A 19381-nucleotide genomic window follows, 5' to 3' on the forward strand; every position below is an offset into this window, starting at 1 on the left:
TTGCATTACATTACATTGTGTATATACAGCGTACAATACATACTGTGCATTTAACACTGAATGACTGTGACTGAATTCTGAAATGGGATGCGGTCTAGAGAAACCATTGAAAATAAATCAAGGAACAGAATTCTTAATTTTTTAAATTTTATTTCATGTTTAATAATCACATCACTAGTTAACAATTAACCACAATAACACTTCTTTCAAACCAAAAAAAGTAATCCAAAATGAAAGAAAAAGAAAAAAATAACGACAAACAATTCCCGTGAATGACAACCGTCTAGTTAACAGAACCCCTTCAGCATGCTCATACGGTGTGCTATTAGTATGTGTGCACATTTGGTACGCTCTACTAGCAGAAGCAGGACTACGGGGCTTGTTGCCGCTTTCCCCGGAGCACTATAAGTAACACAGGCTGACCGACAGCTACTGTTAGTCTCACACAAGGGGTACGGAAGGGCACCAACATCACCACAACACTCCAGGACCACGTATGTACGGAGCAGGACACAGGAGGCATAACTGTTCCCAGATCTGAGATTACTCCAGACATCGCTGCTCACCTTTCCGACTGCACAGAGCACCCCGTTCCATAATGGCACATTAAAAACATCTCAAATTATACACTTAAAACTTCAATCCATTTTATTTTGGGTGTGAGAAAGCCAGAGTGTCCCGGTGTGTTGATAGGAAAGGCCTTTCCTGCAAATGGCAGAGTTTTAAGACTGGGGCTGAGGAGGGGGGAGTGGTGGGTAGCTTGGGCCATGTGAGACAGGAGGAAACAGTTAGCCCCCTCCGTGCTGACAAACCCGCTACCCACAACACACCCCTCACCCGCTCCCTATCCACACACCCACCACACCGTGGCTCGGAGAACGAAACGAAAACACATAAAAGCGTCTTGCATCTTTATTACATTACGTTTCAAAAACATTCTTTTTCTTCAGCCCTTTTTCTGAAAAAAGGCAAACTTACTGAATTTCCAAAAAAAAAAAAAAAAGAAAAACACTTCCCAGAAATGGTTAAAAGCTAAATGAATGTAAAACTCGTACTCGACATCCACATGATCCTAAAAATATTTTTTTTCCCTGTGGTGATATAGTGTATAAACAGTAAGATATATATCTATATACAACCTTGTGATCACAGAGGGATGAGTGTGAGTTGTAGTAAAGACTGGGGAAGGTGAGTGATCTTAAAGTGGCCGCGGACAGGCACAAGGAGTACTCGGTTTGAGAACGACCGTGGCATCAGAAGCACGACATTGAAATCCACAGTGTGCAGGCTCACCACCAGGAGACTAAGACAGGTCTACAGCAACCGCTTGCGCTAGTGCCACACTACAAAATAGCTCATATAGAAATATCTACAAACCTCTCTTCATTCAAAATAACATCTTTGATATTAATAGTAAACATTATTGCGAATTTCCTTTTTTAAAATCGTTTTTAACTCAAGGGATTATTCAAGCGTGAAAAAGATTATCGTTTGAAATTTTATTTTCAGTTTTCTTAACTGCTGTCTTTCCCGACACTTTGATTTCCATTACTATACATTTTCTGACTTACATGTGCATTGAGTTTCCTTCATTTAATTAGATTGAGGCCCTCTATCCCGCACTGTGAACTAACAAGAAATCCCATCTGCTCTTCATCACAGTGTACCCTTATCTCTTATTTAAGCATAACATGCCTTTTCTGATCATTTGTACTTTTGCCTAGCAAACATTGTACCAACAGGCCAACATCATTAAATTTAACAGAATCCTTGGAAACGGACATGAAGCGACTGATTATATGTGTGTGTCCTGCTTTCCAGGATATTCCTTCTTGCATTACTCAGGGTGGATGCCTTCTGAAATTGACTTTAGAATGTAGCAGAGCACTAGTTACATTCAGTGGATGTTGAAAAGATCAAGGGTTTCCCATCCTAACTGACACACACACACACACACACACACACATAAACTACCGGCCACCCCGCATGGTCTCTTAATCAATGCATAAGACTCCCACCCCTCAAATAGTTTAGGGGACCTGTATAGCTCATATAGGCTAATTAGTAATGTTAGCTGAGAAATTTAATCACTGTAGTAGGTCAAATCAAGAGCAGTAACCTTGCCTTAGACCTCCTGCCCACTGTCTCAATACAGGTGAGCTGAAATAAAGATTAACGGCACTGAGTAGCGTCACAGCAAGCTTCAAAGTTATTACCACTTCTCTACTGAACAACGAGAGCCTCATTCAAAATTCTCAATGGACATGGATACCAGACCACAACATTGCATTACAGATTACTGAAATCTCTTAAGCTGTGAAGACCGTTTTGCCCTGCCTTGAACTTTTACACGGTAGTCATATATTTTTTTTTTACAGTGTTACAAATGCAAGCCACACTTAGTGTTCTATGGCCAATACCCACAGGGAACGCCTGACAAATATTCAGATACTGTTAACCAAATATTAGCCAATAACACAATATGTAACCCCCTTCCAAAAAAACAAACAAACAAACAAAAACAAAACTAACAACACAACTGAAATTACAGTTGATTTAGTACAGAATCCAAAAGAGCAAAGAGTATACTAGGTGGTTACAAAGAATGCTTTCTTAAACTGACTTTCTAACATTCAGTAAGAGCTCCTCAGTCTTTGAAACATGCCCAGTACCTGTGCAAGTTTCAGTTAATCAGGGAAAGAGGCACATTCTTGGCACGTCCTTCCACCAATCTCACACTTGTTCCTTTGCAGCAAGTTCCTTTCCGTTTTAGGTTTCAATCATGACAACATCACGTCTCGCATCACAATGACAAACTGCACTCTCCAGGATAAGTCATATCTGCCACTGGATTGGAAGCAGCTAAGCAATACTCATTAAAATCAGTCTAGGAAAGACATACACCATAGGAACATTGTACAAACTCTAGAATACACATTCAGCTGTCCCTAAATATTGTACCTCAGCATTTCCTCTCCAGTTCCATCACCTTCCTGTTTAACTGCCTCTCCATCTCCCTCTCTGCATGCGTGATAATCTGCCTCAGTCTCAAAGCCCTGATTGGAGGTGTGTCCATCACTGTGTCTGTGTACGACTGTCTGAAATATGTGCGTGTATTCGAGGATTTCTGTGTCCTATTAGCAAAAACCATCATATTGCTTTAAGAGAGAGAGAGAGAAAAAAGAACCAAACCATGAAGAAAAGAAATCAGAGTAAAAAAGAAAAAGAAAAACAGAACATAACAACACAGCTCATTGTTACAGCAATTACTCAAACACATCATCACGAAACACAGAGTTTAAAGATATTTAAATAGCCTACAGTTCAAACAGACTACTTGCTTCTATTGGTTGTGAGTGAGGTCGAAGGTGAATGAAGAGGAGAGCTCTTTAAATGGGGGGTGGGACTGTGGCAATGTGAAAGGGTAGTCTATGGTTATTGGGACAGCCCCACATGCTCACAATAAGGGGTGCTACACTTTATTACTGTTAGACTGCTCTATAAGCCACATGTGATTCCTGGAGGTTTCCATAGCTGGAGGGGGAAGGGGAGAGCTGTCCATGAAGATGCTCTGTCACCGAGATGGCAAAGGGACACACTGTACACTGTGTAAGACTAAAGTGCCACACTATAAGCATCATGCTTTTGGTGAGGTGGGGGGGGAGGGTCACACTGTGTAAGAGAGCGTTGCCGCTGGAAACAGGGAGCAGGCAGGGCAGTTGCACTGCACTGACTTTGCGCCGCCTGTACGAGCGGTTCGATCTCGAGCACTGTCTCAGCCAATCGGATTTACAGGAAGCAGAGACGGCGAGGTCCCTGGCAACCCGACCCAACCCTGCGAGACAGACCCTCCCTCACCGTGCGTCCTGCCCTGCCTGAGGCCCTGTGCATGTACAAATGTCAGCTTAGCCGTTTGGGAAATGGAGGGACCGTGAGGGCTGGGTATGGTGGCATGGGATGGGATGGGAGGGGAGGGGGGGGGGGGTGGGGGGGTTTGTCAGAGTGGGATGGCTGAACTCAAGTCCTATGTCCCGCTGAAGCGCCGATGCCCCCCTGCCCCGGCAGGGAGAGGGAGGCGAGGGCGGGGGGCGAGCGGAGGAAGCTGGCGGAACTGAGAGAGTCATTGAGAGAGACGCTGCGCGGTGGGTGGTGTGGGCTCCCGCCCGAGGCTGGCCAGGAGATGATGTCAGCGCCGTGGTCCGTGCGAGCCCGGGCGCCCTCGCGAAAGCTGAGCTTGCGAGACTCAATCTGCAGCGGAAAGGGCGGGAAAACCGAGAAAGTGAGAGAGAGAGAGAAGGGGGAGGGGTGTGAATCGGAAGGAGGGATGAAGAAGAGGGGAGAGGGGATGTTCGTGGGGGGTCGGGAGATGAAGAGGGTAGAGCGATAGTACAAAGGAGGGTTAAATGCCTGTAAAGCAGAGTCAAACACAGTCGTTTGGTCAGGGGACTTAAACTGAATACACAACAAAAGGAACATGACAAAAAATAAATGAAAATATGAGCAGATGTACGATACAAAGTGATGCTGTATCCCTTTCCGCATCTGTTCATTCCCCAGATTTTGGAAGGGAGAGAGGCAGCCTCAGACTGTGGCTTACAGCAGACATCACTTTAAGTCTCATATGTTCCTTCTTTAATTCTTTTACAAAACCAACTTGACATCAACTGAGCCATTATTGAAATCACCCCGAAGAAGACTGACACAGCTTCCATATCACTGTTCTCACACCACAGCACCAACCCCTCTATGGCCCTACCTTTTCTGCTTCAGTCATCAGACATTCTAAACTCTTTTAAAATGATGAGCTGTCATCAAACAAATCAACATTAATAGCCATATCCCTTACATATTCTACATTTTTACTGCCAGGACCCACTGTGGGCCCTGGGGGTAGACTTTTAGGGCAGAATCCAGACCTGTGCTTAAGCACATTTTTCTGTGGAAGTCACACTGAGTTACGCAACCAATGCACTTAAGCATAGGTCTGGATTTGGCCCTTAAAGAGTGTGGACAGAAATCGACTGTAAGCGACCTCTACCCACATTCCTCACTTATTAAGGCCTAGAAAGGCCATTGACCTGAGACCTGTTCTAGAAGGCCGGAATCCCCCAGCAGTGGGGGGACAGCACTGTGAGTCCTGCCACGACGGGAGAGAAGGGTTAGGAGGAGGAGGAAGAGGACCGGGGGCCCGGCAGGGCGTGGGGCGGGGCTCACTTACTTGTCTCAGGGATGCGCGAGTCCAGGCCCCGGGGGTCCCGGAGCCCCTCTCCCCCCCCGCAGGGCGCGCCCTCCTTTATGCCATTCTCCTGGGCGGCGCTCCCCGCCGGCACCGTGGCCGGGGCGCCACTAGAGGGAGCCAGATCCCCCCCAGCTGTCTCCTGCTCCCCCTCAGCCTAGAAACACAGCGGGATAGCATGGTGTCAATAGGGAGATGGCGGTGGGATGGGCGGGGCCGTGTGTGCTCGAGGGATGGAGGGGCAAGGGAAGGAAACGCAAGAAAAATGGCAGGCATCCAAGGATGGCAATCTGCAGGGAGGTGTCTTCCGGTCTGGCTCGGTGGAGAGAAATCAAACATTAAAAAAAGCAGAACAAAGAAGCGTCTCACGGTGACCAGGGCAGACAGTGCTTTACCACACCTCCATCATTGCCATACAGCCACACCAGAGGGTTCATTCTATACAACTAAATTATTCGGAGTGTTTCACTCACTGCTCTGATTGTGGGTGTCAATGGGCAAATCTTATTATATGCTTTATATATAATGGATATATTTATGGGGCTGTTGTTGAAACAAGTTCTCTCTGTACCACTATTTGGCTTATTTATTCAATTCAGTTTTTTAGGTGACCTCCACAAGGTCCTCTGTTATTCAAACCTGCAAGTACAGCACGTACTGTAATGCTTTGTGTGCAGTCATTGATACTGTTCTAATCAGCACCATTCAGCATCAGACTGCTGGGAGACTGGGAAGAATCACAGAAGATCTCTACGGGTGTGCAAATGGTTTGTCTCGCTCTATGTTGCCGTCATGAAATTCCGGTAAAAACAGGGTGGCTTGCAATTCTATTAACTGGCAGGAGGGGGCAGTAGAGGAACTCCCCGCAACGAAGAAGAGGCTGATGAAAGCATAGGGGAGTGTGGCAGGCAGGTAGGGCTGTGCATGGATGCTGTTTTACAGGGAGGGTGAAAAATGAGTCAGGAAATCCAGGGTCACAAGATAAGCAGTCCAAGCCTCCAGCGCTCAGCTCTTTGATGTGTTTATTTTGTATGCTGAGCACGTAAAATGATCCACTGTAACACTGGAATAGCACTGACTAAGGAGTTCAAAGCTCCTGTCCTATCAGCATATGACCCTGGATTTTATCAGTGCTCTTTTTTCACTTAGACAGTGAGTGAAAGCTCGCAAAATGAACAGCAAAACCATAAAGAACCGGAAAAAAAAAAGATCAATGAGAGCAAAGTTAAAAAATAATTTTAATGTGTTCGTATCCTTGAATGGCTGGGTCACTGAAATGATCAGACTGAGGCACATAATACTGCTCAGGACATAATAATAATAATAATAATAATAATAATAATTTTATATATTATTATTATTATTATTTTGCGGGGTCTGTATAGAGGTCATATGATACATATCTTGCAATTAGCTATGTGCACATCCCTATATATTTATGTGTCTCTACTTGCTATTTAAACAGCACAGTCACATTTATGCTTCATATTTTTTTCAGTCATTGGATTGATGACTTCTGAGTGCAGCATAACACATGGTCTTATTCACTATAAGTGACCAGTATTAAAGTATAACAGCAAGTTGAAAACACTACTTTTTACCTTTATTAACTCTTGTTAAAAAATTATATTTTTCATATATATACATACATACATATATATACACACATATACATATATACAGTGAGCTCCATAATGTTCAGGACAAAGGCTTTTTTTTTTCTTGATTTGGCTCCGTACTCCAATTTTAGATTTGCAATCAAACAATTCACATGTGGGGGAAATGCACAACCTCAGCTTTTAGTTAAGGGTATTTTTTTCACATGTTGATTTCACCATGTACAAATTACAGCACTTTGTATACATAGCCCCCTATTGTAGGGCATCATAATGTTTGGGACATATTAATGTTATATAAATGAAAGTACTCATGTTTAGTATTTTGTCGCATATCTGTTGCAATGACTGCTTGAAGTCTGTGACCCATAGACACCAGCAGGTGCTGAGTATCTTTTCTGGTGATGCGCTGCCAGGATTGTACTGCAGTCATCTTCAGTGCCTGAACAGCCGTCACTCTGATAAAAGTGTAACTTGGACTCATCTATCCGCAAGACCTTTTTCCAGAACTCTGGAGGTTCTTTTAAGGTACTTCCTAGCAGACTGTAACCTGCCCATCCTATTTTTACGGCTACCCAGTTGACTACATTGTGAAATCAAAAAGATACCCTTTAATGAAAGCTGAGAACCTGCACTTTAACCAGTTATGAATTGTTTGATTACAAATCTGAAACAGTGGAGTACACAGCCAAATCCCAGACATTTTAGAGCTCACCATATGCACTTTATGTGTGTCTTTGTGTGCACAGTATATGACCCATTATCCAATTCTGTACACAGGTGCTATAGTGAATGAATGATGCAGCCATGGGGATGGTGACCATGTGATACAGATGATGGACTGCCATAGGCTGAGGGGACAGGTGACGTCACACTAGGTCTCTGACCCATAAGCCTGCATAATTCCTGCAGGCACTGTCAATTTATCTCCCAAAAATAGCAGGATGTTCTCCGGGGGAGGGAGGGGGGGGGGTCACTAACAGTCAGCTCTTCACAAATGAGCCCTTTTCCATCTGTCTCCACCCTCTTCACTCAGTCTCCATCTCCTTCAGGGTGTCTTTCACTGTTCTCCTGCGTCCCTCACGGCATCTCACACTCTCTAGCCACCTCACTCTCAAACTGGCTCTCTCCCCCTCTCCCCTGCCTCGCTCTCTCTGGTTCAGACCCTGAGCCACAGCTGCCAGGCCCCGGGCACGCCTCGAGGCCCAGCGTTCCCAGCATCCTCACAGCTGCCCAAGCCGTGGGTGGCTGGGAGAGCAGAACACCGTGCGGGACAGACAGCGCTGACATTTTTTTCAGGAACCCCATACAGTAAACAGCACCACCTGCAAGTTGTCTTGACAATCAAGATGCAAAAAATAAATAAATAAATATATAAATAAATAAATAAATAAAACAACATAAAGGAAAAACACCATGAAGATAATTTTTCAGAAGAAAAACTTATCAAGTCAAACAAAAGATTTTGAGTAGAGGTATTTCAGAGTGGCAATGAGGACAACACACAAACACATACTGTACAAACACATTAATACACAGAGGCAGAGCCATCCATTCTGTTGCACTGCATTGAGCCAGTGCATCTGTTCGACTGAAAGACTGATGAAATGGTGTGAGTACTCTGTGCCGCTTCTCAGGAAGAGAGGAGAGGAAAGGAGGATCTGGAAAAGTTCATTCTTTCATCCCCATCTTACACTCACCTTGGAGGTTCACCCTTGGCCCTTGCAGTAGAATGAATTGGAGCCTACTGTAGGTGTGTGCAGGACTGTCACTATGTGTCTGTAAGTGTACAACCAACAAAACCTCATCTGTATCAGTACCACCCCCCCCCCCCCCAAAAAAAAAACAAACCAAGTGGGCGTGGCTTAATCCAGAAGTATTAGAACAAACTACAGAAAATGCCAGGGTTTTATCCTAATATACATTGGCACTGCAATTCTTTAAGGCTATATTTTACAAACAACACTTACATAAATGATTAGCCATTATATACAACTACAATTTATAATAGTCACTGTCTAAGCAACACTAGAGCTCGCACGAGCCCCAGCCGACACTGCAGATGCTGGGGGAGCAAACGGCTCTGTCACATGTCTACTGCCCTATTACATCTGAGTCAACTGATGATAATAAAAAAACAATACTGTGCTAGCTAGGTCACTATCGGCTAGCTAGCTAAGCCCTGACACACGGTCCCTCGAACAAATTATGTTCACAATGAATCTGGACTGTTCAAGACAACAGTATAGATACCAAAAATGTGGACAGCATAACACTATAGATTTTTGAGTTGCTAACCCCGGTTTTGTTTTTGGCACCGATGATATATTCAGACTAAGCTGGTACATTTGCAGAGTATCTCTTCCCTCTGGCTGTGTGTGTCTACCCCTCTGGTCTACCCACAGCAGACCCACCCCTCAGCCCCCAACTAAAGTAGAACCTCAGAGGTTTAAACCTATTAGCAATCCAAAACACACAGCATAATAATAACCAGTCCGTATTTCACAACAAAACAATTATACTCTTCTTGGATTTTCAAAAGTGAAAACATTGCAAACTGTGTGTAACGATTACAGCAAAACTGAAAGCAATTAACCAAGGCACTATAAAGGTCTGCAAACGAAAGGCGCTATAAAGATAAACCAGGCAAACTGTAAGTTCAAAGCAAGCGAGAGTTTGTTCTTGCCATGCAATAAAAGACATGGCATAAGTGAAGGAACATATAAAGTTGAGCAGCAGTCAGTGAACACAAATGCGGCTTCAACTTAAACTGCACTACAAAATACTTTTTTCCCGCAAATCAGTTTCTTCCTGAAGTAATATGGGATTTCCACAGTGTACCAAGGAATGAAAAAAAGAAAACCTCCCAAATTTCATTGGTGAATTTCAGGAAGAAATAATGCACGTATACAGTCCATTACCAGTGAATTTCTGAATAGAGTACTAGAGTTGGGTACATCGCTTTCAGAGCTTTAGAGCTCATGCAAAAGCACAAAGCTGTACTCAGAGATGTGCTATTTTATTTCCATTTAATTTGATTTATTAGTAACCTGAAACTGTCTCCTTTGTGTCTTTGTGTATCAGCGTCTAAAGCCGTAACAATTAATCTTCAAGTTGACACTTTAAAACAATTATTTCCTTGTGGACATTCAGATTCTGAAATAAGAAAATAATAGCTACATGATGTAATCCTCCTATTTGAAACATAACATTATCTACATAATGCCAGTGGACAGATGATATCGGTAAAGCCAACATTATATTGTTTTTCATCAATACAGCAGACAGTGCCACCTTCCAATCTGGCCTGTCAGGGCTTTGCTGGTTGTGGTACCAATGAGGCCACGTGCAGCATAAACAAGCACAAAGGTACTTCAAACACTATACAATTAATTACAGGGGAGGTTGTTGGCCTAAAAACAGATACTAGATCCTAGTGTTCGCGATCAAAAATATGGAAAATGTTTGTATGTACCCAGGGCTGTCGCTAGTGAGGTGCAAGGTGGTGGCCCACAGCTTCAATTAAAAACATTTTTTTTTGTTTTATTAAAAAGGGGGGCCTAGGGCAATATTAATTTAGGGAGCCCAGAATTCCTAGCTAGGCCCCTGGGTATATCCTCCTAAGACCCCCCCCCCTCTATTTTACTGTATCTATGAGGCTCTCTGTCTCAGTCTCACCTTGACGTTGCCACCCCCTGGTTCGTGGCTCACGTTGTCCATTGATCCCACTTTGGACTGAGCCTTGTCCTTGAAGTTGACCTTGTGGGACTCTATCTTCACATCACCACCTCCTGTAGGACACACAGGACCATTTTAAAGGCACACCTGCAATTCACTGAAATACTGTGCAGGAATGCTGACAATGTTGTGGTATTATAAAATGACCTAAAACTAATTATGTAGCTCATACAACATCAATATATTGACGAGACACACCCACACTCTCTCACATGTGTACACACACAAACAAACAGACAGCTGTATATGCGATGGTGTCCTACCTGGTTTGTGCTTGATATTGGCCTTGGAGCCACATTTTGATGTCACTTTGCTTAGGTCAACCTTCTTGTTCAGTATCTGGACCTGCGATACACAACACATCCGATATATATCAAACTGTGGTATTAATATGAAAGTGTTATTATGAGGTAAGTCTGACAATGCAGCAACAACTCTTCCCCATCTCACCACCCATGTTCTGTCATCAAGAAATGTTAATTTCTCATGTCGGGCCTCTTCTTGGCCAGCTTAACTATTGAAAATGTGCATGGGTATTATATTCATGAAATAACCCATGACATGACCTGTATAAGAATATAAGAGAAGGCAGGGATTTTAGCTCCATAAAGTTCGTTGTGTGAGGATTTAATCTCAACAATTAGTTTACCGCGCTTGGGGACGTCACACATCCATAGTCCCATAAACATGTACCTTTTACCATAACATTGTCAATCGAAGTGCTATACTGTAACTGAAACAGGAGATGGTTATATTTTCAGTGGGAATGCATGCAGTAGTAACATAGTCACAGTGGTTAGACATGCCATGAAGATGGTGGAGACTGCTTGCCTAATCTCTGAGGTTTTTTGTGCAGACGTAATTGCTACCTTGAGGGCTATTTGAATCTGGTTTGCTTGACAATTTCAGGGTTCCATTATGTGATCCTACACTGGAGCCTAATGAATTGGAAGCTAGCTTTTGTGTCACGGAGTCTGTTCTGGTGTTTGCCACCCTCCTTCTTCTTGTTTTCGGGAGGCTTTTAGGACCTTTTCATTATTTAATAAACTCACTTTTAAATAACACTTCATTTGAATAGAGCTGTAAGGAATGTAAAAAAGCAGGGCTATTCTCAAGTGTTCTGCCCGTGTGAAGCTCCAAAGAGAGAAACAGAAACAGCTGGCCTTTTTTTGGAGAGAATTCCTCCACAAACTCTGAGCAGCAAAGCTATATGAAATGCAGTTTAAAATGTCACCCCAGCCCGGGGGCAGTTAAAAACCTGGTGTCAGTTGAGGCGGGCTACAGACGATGAAAGATTGATAATATCTCCTGGCAGTTTTGGCAGAAAGACAGTCCCTGACTTGAGACAGCCTGCTACCATGCTGGACCCATGCTGGTGTTGACCAAAATAAGAAAGAAAAAAAAAAAATATATATATAAAAAGTGTTGGGTGGATCCTCCTGTTTAGTTCCACTCATCAGCAGCAAGCCATGTACTTACATTCCCTCCACCAGGCACATGCTTGATATTGTCCTTGGAACCCAAGCGTGAGGTGACGTGGCTGAAGTCCAGCTTTTTGTTGACTATCTGAACCTACAACAGCATAGCAGCAGAGAGGAAAGGGTCACCAGGGGCCCAGGGTTACGAGCACGGGGGAGGGTGGAAGAAGAAAGGATGCAAAAGCGTCTACAGGCCGCACGCTAGGCTAATTTCACCTCATAGGGTCTAACCCAGGGCTAAATACACAGAAACGCACACACCCACATGCAAGCACGCATCCCCCCAAAAGACCCATAAACCTGACATGGGGTCAGTCACCGCAACTACACCATTGTTAGTTATGCAAGTACAAATGTGTTTGAACGTGCTCGTGGTTGCCCAGCTTTAACAATAATATTCTGCCTATTATTTCTCAGAGCCAAAATGGCCGCCCACCAGGTTTACTGCTGGAACTTCAGGTGCGGTGAGATATCACATATGTTCCCTCAGACAAACTGTCACAGCCATTCAGTGTGTCCTTGACTGTCAGCACAATCCACCTCCAGCTCAGATAGTCTAGGGTATTAAGGAAATTAAACACAACCAGTGTGTGGCAGCATTCCTTCTTCCTCTCCTTGAATACATTTTTTTTTCTCGCCGTACCTTGCACTTTCATTAATTTAATCCTGACTTCTTTTATGTTTAGGGTACTAAAAAACAGCCTGTGCCAGCAGATCTCTGAGTCACCAGCAGGGGGCCAATATTTCTACTCAATGGGACCTCAGACATTCCCAAATTTGACCAGCTGCGTCACTGGTGTCATGCACTGCTGTGATTATAATAGAAGTGTCATGTTAATTAGAATGAAGACTGACCCCATGTCATCAAAATTGCTGAAACATTCATGCTTATCAACAAGTGACTCTCGTTGTCACTTGTGAAACGGTGTACTCATACACAGACAATACTCGGTGGAAAACCACACAAAAACACTCAGTAAGACTACAATTTTCTTTCTAGTCCACATTAAGAGTATAAAAACTAGAATAGGAGCAAGAGTAAACTTTCTAACTATTGCTAAGCCAATAACACACATGTAGGATTCAACCATACACCTAGAAAACATTAACCGAATCACACACTGTACATTCACGCTGTTAAATTAGTAGCACCACACGGCATGTCAGTTTCTGTAGTACTACCCGTGACAGACACACACACGCACACACACACGCGCACACACACACAAGGAATTCTGATTAGGAGTGTGGGGACTTCATTGAAGTCACAAAACTGCTCCGAACAGAGAAGGGAAGTAATTAATAATCCTTCAGAGCCACATCTGGTCTGTTGTCACCACTTTAACATCAGACTGAATCAAAATGACCCCCAAATATCACCATTTTAAAGATGCACAACTTTTTAAACTTTTACCATCACCTTTTCGACAATGTTATTACTGTAGTGGTGAGTGGTGTACTCCATACCCCAGCTTTCAGACTAGACTGGTGGCTCTTTGGGACGAAACTAAAGCCAGCCTATAAGTTACTCTAAAAGCCTGTGAGGAGACAGAGCAGCTACACGTGTGTTAGCAGAGGACCCAACCATGGCACCACACCTCCATTCCAGAGATAAGCCTTCCAATCAGGGTGTTTGTTTCACTGACAACTTCTTTCACTGAGCCGTTTCCAAAATGGCATGAAATAAAAAAAATAAACTGCATCATCATGCTCACGATTAATGAAATGAATGAGAAAATAACCTGAAAATGGACAAACCTTTTTATAAATGACAACAGAATATGCTGTAATTATAAGATGACTCCGTGTTATCTTATGGTACTAGTTCACACTGCTATTGATATAAGATGTAGGGCTCAAATAGGAAAGGATGTTAGAAAGAAATACCTCATCACGATCGCTCTCGGCAGAAACTTAATGGCCCGATCTTTCAATAGTCTGATGAACTGTTGCTGAACCAAACTGTGCATTAGAATAAATGAGAGGCGAACTGAAGAACTCAGGGAAGAGAGACTAGTGGGTCAGGTGGAATAGAGTGAGAACTATGAGTTTCCCATCCTGCACCACAGCAAAGCTCTATCAGAGGATGCAATAGTCATCCAGGTTTTCACATCTCATTACATCACAATACAATCATTTAACTCACATTCTTATCTAGAGTGACTTACAATGAAAGGCAGTATAATTCACATCCACCAGAGTTATGTGAGAGAAAGTGCTAGACCAGGCTAATAACATTCCCAGAGCAGCAATCATTCTCATGTCCCATGGTATTCATTTCCATGAAGGAAGCCACCTTGACTGGGCCTTCTGGGAGGCATGTCTAGTCAGGAATGTGGTTGACATCGATTCCTAGCAAACAGGGTGATGCACAACTGGCAGTAGCATCAGCCAGGGAGGGAGGGTTTCAGTCTGCAGTCTGCAGTTCATGAATGGCACCTCCGGTCGGCTGGGTGCCAACAACATGAAGGACACTTCTTGAGCGAAACAAAACATTGGCGGGCAGCACATATCTCAGAAGACACGTATACTTGTTTGAGCTCTCCCAAATCGATGGAGGATGTTGCATGGGATGGGCAATCAAATGCGACTAAATTAGTATGAAGTACATTTTTAGAAAGCCATAACCATTTTTAAAAAAGCCAGTTTTCAGGGGAAGTTCCCACAGGTACGGTAAACTTTAATGCTGAGAATCAGCAGCTCCTGGGCTGGGGAGACCACAGTGAGAGAATCCATCTGCTGTTTTATTCCTGTGGCTTTTAGTCAGCTGCACGCCTTGGCAGCGCGACACATCTTTGTCATGCCAAAAAAAGTAACACAAACTAAATGTTAATCTGACAGAGACAGATTTGGCTTCTTCACAGGATATACATGTAGTGGAGAAATAGAGCAACCCCCCCCTCCCCACTCAGGATATCCCAACCACATGCAGATATGGGCAAACAGACGTCTGTCTCTCCGGCCTATTCAGCCCAAAAGTCAGGCAGACCGTCTGATTGTCTGCCTGCTGGTTCTCACAGAGAGACCTGTCAATCACTCAGTCCATGCAGCAAAACTTGACAGAGGAGGCAAGATGAGAAAGACGAGGATAAGAGCGGTGGCGATGCTGGAAGGACAGTCACGCCACACGAGCCACCTGCATTCAGAAAACCACGAGGGATGGAGAAAATGAGAAGTCCGAAAGGACTGAAGAGAGATGGGCTGGTGTACGGGGCGGACATGGAAGAAAAGCTGAGAGGAGAGTGAAGGTGAGAGAGAAGCAGATAGAGAGAGAGAGAGAGAGAGAGAGAGAGGGATGGATAAAGGTGGAGAGAGAGCACAAGAGAGGGGAAGGGAGATGGGATGGACTCACTTTGCTCTGGCTGGTCTCTTTGGTGAGGGAACCCTGTGCCAGAGTGTCAGTTCTGCTCTGTGCTGCAGAGACCTGGGGAGACAATCAGCGCACCCCCCGGGTCAACACCAGGAAGGACATGAGCGGAGTGGAGGGAGGGAGGGAGGGAGGGAGAGGGAGGGAGGGAGGGAGTGAAGGATGAGAATAAAATCCTCTTGGATGAATACGACAGAACGGAGAGGGTGTGACCAAAGGGAGAGAAGTAGGAACTGAGGTAACTAGGGGAGAGAGAACCTCCAGTATGTCCATTCCCAAACAGCACATTTTTGTAATTCCCTTTTTCTGATGACACATCAAAACAAAAATAAGTTTGGGCATAAAAATCCTTATGTGTTCCCATTTAAAAAAAATTTTTTTAAGAACATTATTTTACAAAATGCCTCTGTATTGGACAATATTTCAGCGCAATTGCTAACAGTGATGGTAGCGTTAATGACGGTAGGCTGTGGAAGGTATTAAGATGAGCAAAAGCAATGACCTGTCACTATGCAAAGCACAGGCATATTAGCCTCAGGGGGAATTCTGCCAGGTGGAGGGAGAGAAAGGAAAGGAAGAGGAGACAGGAAAAAGGAGGAAGAAAGACAGAATGAGAGGAGATGGGGAAGGACTGCACATGAGGTGATAAGAATTTAAAAAGGCTTGATTAAGTGCAGAAAAGGATTATGGGTAAAGTGGTGAGCGTTAAGTACGCTGGGGATAGAGCGAGGTCCACTGCTGTGGATGAGAGGGCGAGCTGGTGCGGATACACAGCGTGTGCAGGTGAGAGAGGCAGTCGCTGACAACTTCTTTCACTGAGCCGTTTCCAAAATGGCATGAAATAAAAAAAATAAACTGCATCATCATGCTCACGATTAATGAAATGAATGAGAAAATAACCTGAAAATGGACAAACCTTTTTATAAATGACAACAGAATATGCTGTAATTATAAGATGACTCCGTGTTATCTTATGGTACTAGTTCACACTGCTATTGATATAAGATGTAGGGCTCAAATAGGAAAGGATGTTAGAAAGAAATACCTCATCACGATCGCTCTCGGCAGAAACTTAATGGCCCGATCTTTCAATAGTCTGATGAACTGTTGCTGAACCAAACTGTGCATTAGAATAAATGAGAGGCGAACTGAAGAACTCAGGGAAGAGAGACTAGTGGGTCAGGTGGAATAGAGTGAGAACTATGAGTTTCCCATCCTGCACCACAGCAAAGCTCTATCAGAGGATGCAATAGTCATCCAGGTTTTCACATCTCATTACATCACAATACAATCATTTAACTCACATTCTTATCTAGAGTGACTTACAATGAAAGGCAGTATAATTCACATCCACCAGAGTTATGTGAGAGAAAGTGCTAGACCAGGCTAATAACATTCCCAGAGCAGCAATCATTCTCATGTCCCATGGTATTCATTTCCATGAAGGAAGCCACCTTGACTGGGCCTTCTGGGAGGCATGTCTAGTCAGGAATGTGGTTGACATCGATTCCTAGCAAACAGGGTGATGCACAACTGGCAGTAGCATCAGCCAGGGAGGGAGGGTTTCAGTCTGCAGTCTGCAGTTCATGAATGGCACCTCCGGTCGGCTGGGTGCCAACAACATGAAGGACACTTCTTGAGCGAAACAAAACATTGGCGGGCAGCACATATCTCAGAAGACACGTATACTTGTTTGAGCTCTCCCAAATCGATGGAGGATGTTGCATGGGATGGGCAATCAAATGCGACTAAATTAGTATGAAGTACATTTTTAGAAAGCCATAACCATTTTTAAAAAAGCCAGTTTTCAGGGGAAGTTCCCACAGGTACGGTAAACTTTAATGCTGAGAATCAGCAGCTCCTGGGCTGGGGAGACCACAGTGAGAGAATCCATCTGCTGTTTTATTCCTGTGGCTTTTAGTCAGCTGCACGCCTTGGCAGCGCGACACATCTTTGTCATGCCAAAAAAAGTAACACAAACTAAATGTTAATCTGACAGAGACAGATTTGGCTTCTTCACAGGATATACATGTAGTGGAGAAATAGAGCAACCCCCCCTCCCCACTCAGGATATCCCAACCACATGCAGATATGGGCAAACAGACGTCTGTCTCTCCGGCCTATTCAGCCCAAAAGTCAGTCAGACCGTCTGATTGTCTGCCTGCTGGTTCTCACAGAGAGACCTGTCAATCACTCAGTCCATGCAGCAAAACTTGACAGAGGAGGCAAGATGAGAAAGACGAGGATAAGAGCGGTGGCGATGCTGAAAGGACAGTCACGCCACACCAGCCACCTGCATTCAGAAAACCACGAGGGATGGAGAAAAGGAGAAGTCCGAAAAGACATGAAGAGAGATGGGCTGGTGTACGGGGCGGACATGGAAGAAAAGCTGAGAGGAGAGTGAAGGTGAGAGAGAAGCAGATAGAGAGAGAGAGAGAGAGAGAGGGATGGATAAAGGTGGAGAGAGAGCACAAGAGAGGGGAAGGGAGATGGGATGGACTCACTTTGCTCTGGCTGGTCTCTTTGGTGAGGGAACCCTGTGCCAGAGTGTCAGTTCTGCTCTGTGCTGCAGAGACCTGGGGAGACAATCAGCGCACCCCCCGGGTCAACACCAGGAAGGACATGAGCGGAGTGGAGGGAGGGAGGGAGGGAGGGAGAGGGAGGGAGGGAGGGAGTGAAGGATGAGAATAAAATCCTCTTGGATGAATACGACAGAACGGAGAGGGTGTGACCAAAGGGAGAGAAGTAGGAACTGAGGTAACTAGGGGAGAGAGAACCTCCAGTATGTCCATTCCCAAACAGCACATTTTTGTAATTCCCTTTTTCTGATGACACATCAAAACAAAAATAAGTTTGGGCATAAAAATCCTTATGTGTTCCCATTTAAAAAAATTTTTTTTAAGAACATTATTTTACAAAATGCCTCTGTATTGGACAATATTTCAGCGCAATTGCTAACAGTGATGGTAGCGTTAATGACGGTAGGCTGTGGAAGGTATTAAGATGAGCAAAAGCAATGACCTGTCACTATGCGAAGCACAGGCATATTAGCCTCAGGGGGAATTCTGCCAGGTGGAGGGAGAGAAAGAAAAGGAAGAGGAGACAGGAAAAAGGAGGAAGAAAGACAGAATGAGAGGAGATGGGGAAGGACTGCACATGAGGTGATAAGAATTTAAAAAGGCTTGATTAAGTGCAGAAAAGGATTATGGGTAAAGTGGTGAGCGTTAAGTACGCTGGGGATAGAGCGAGGTCCACTGCTGTGGATGAGAGGGCGAGCTGGTGCGGATACACAGCGTGTGCAGGTGAGAGAGGCAGTCGCTGGCTGGGAGCTCAATCCTGCAGGCAGGGCTACAGAGGAGAGAGAGCCAGCCTTTCGGCGTGAGGAGAACTGACACACAACGAGCAAGGTCTTTAAGCGCAGTGCGGCACCTGCTAGCGCGCAAGGTGCAAACGGCCCTGTCCTGCAATGGGACAACAATGCCGCGACACACACGGCACCCTGCGTTTTCCGCTTTGGTCATTCCCCCACAAACCCATTTTCTGCCATTGTTGCTTTTCTGTATCCCCCCCCCCCCCCCCCACCCTCCGGGAGTCCTCTCCTACCTTGCCTCCGCCCGGCTGGTGCTTCATGTTATCCGTGGAGCCGATCTTAGAGCGGACATTCCGGATGTCCGGAGCGGGGGCGGTGGTGGGGCGGGGCGTGGCGCTGGAGCGGGGCGCGCGTGGGACGGGGGGCTTCCTCTCGGGCGGGGCGGCGGGTTTGGCAGGGGCAGCGGCGGCGGCGGCCGCTCGGGCGCGGGTCGCGGCGGTGCTTGCCACGAGGGTGCTGGAGAGGGCGACCGGGCCCCGGTTTGGGGTGGTCTTGGGGCGACTGGAGTCAGCTGAGGGGGGGGGGGGGGGGGGGGGGGAGGGAGGGGGGATGTGGACAGGAGGGCAGTCAGTTTAT

The 19381-nt window shown here is 45.0% G+C and overlaps 1 protein-coding gene across 10 annotated transcripts in view; it reads right to left on the bottom strand.

The window, feature by feature from the left end:
* Window positions 1-130: 130 nt before the first annotated feature.
* Window positions 131-19381, bottom strand: part of LOC135252777 (microtubule-associated protein 4) — an 87789-nt gene continuing 68538 nt past the window's right edge. For 6 of the 10 annotated variants that reach the window (XM_064331265.1, XM_064331264.1, XM_064331263.1 and 3 more), the window contains 7 exons: window positions 19039-19316; window positions 15421-15492; window positions 12070-12162; window positions 10854-10935; window positions 10531-10643; window positions 5219-5393; window positions 4255-4407 (listed from right to left, as the gene is read on the bottom strand). In XM_064331265.1, the coding sequence (XP_064187335.1) occupies window positions 4400-4407; window positions 5219-5393; window positions 10531-10643; window positions 10854-10935; window positions 12070-12162; window positions 15421-15492; window positions 19039-19316 (821 nt within the window). In that variant the 3' untranslated portion in view covers window positions 4255-4399. The other 4 variants (XM_064331262.1, XM_064331261.1, XM_064331266.1 and 1 more) reach the window with 4 other exon arrangements.

This window comes from Anguilla rostrata, chromosome 4 (genome assembly GCF_018555375.3).
Source record: "Anguilla rostrata isolate EN2019 chromosome 4, ASM1855537v3, whole genome shotgun sequence".
Lineage (NCBI taxonomy): Eukaryota > Metazoa > Chordata > Actinopteri > Anguilliformes > Anguillidae > Anguilla > Anguilla rostrata.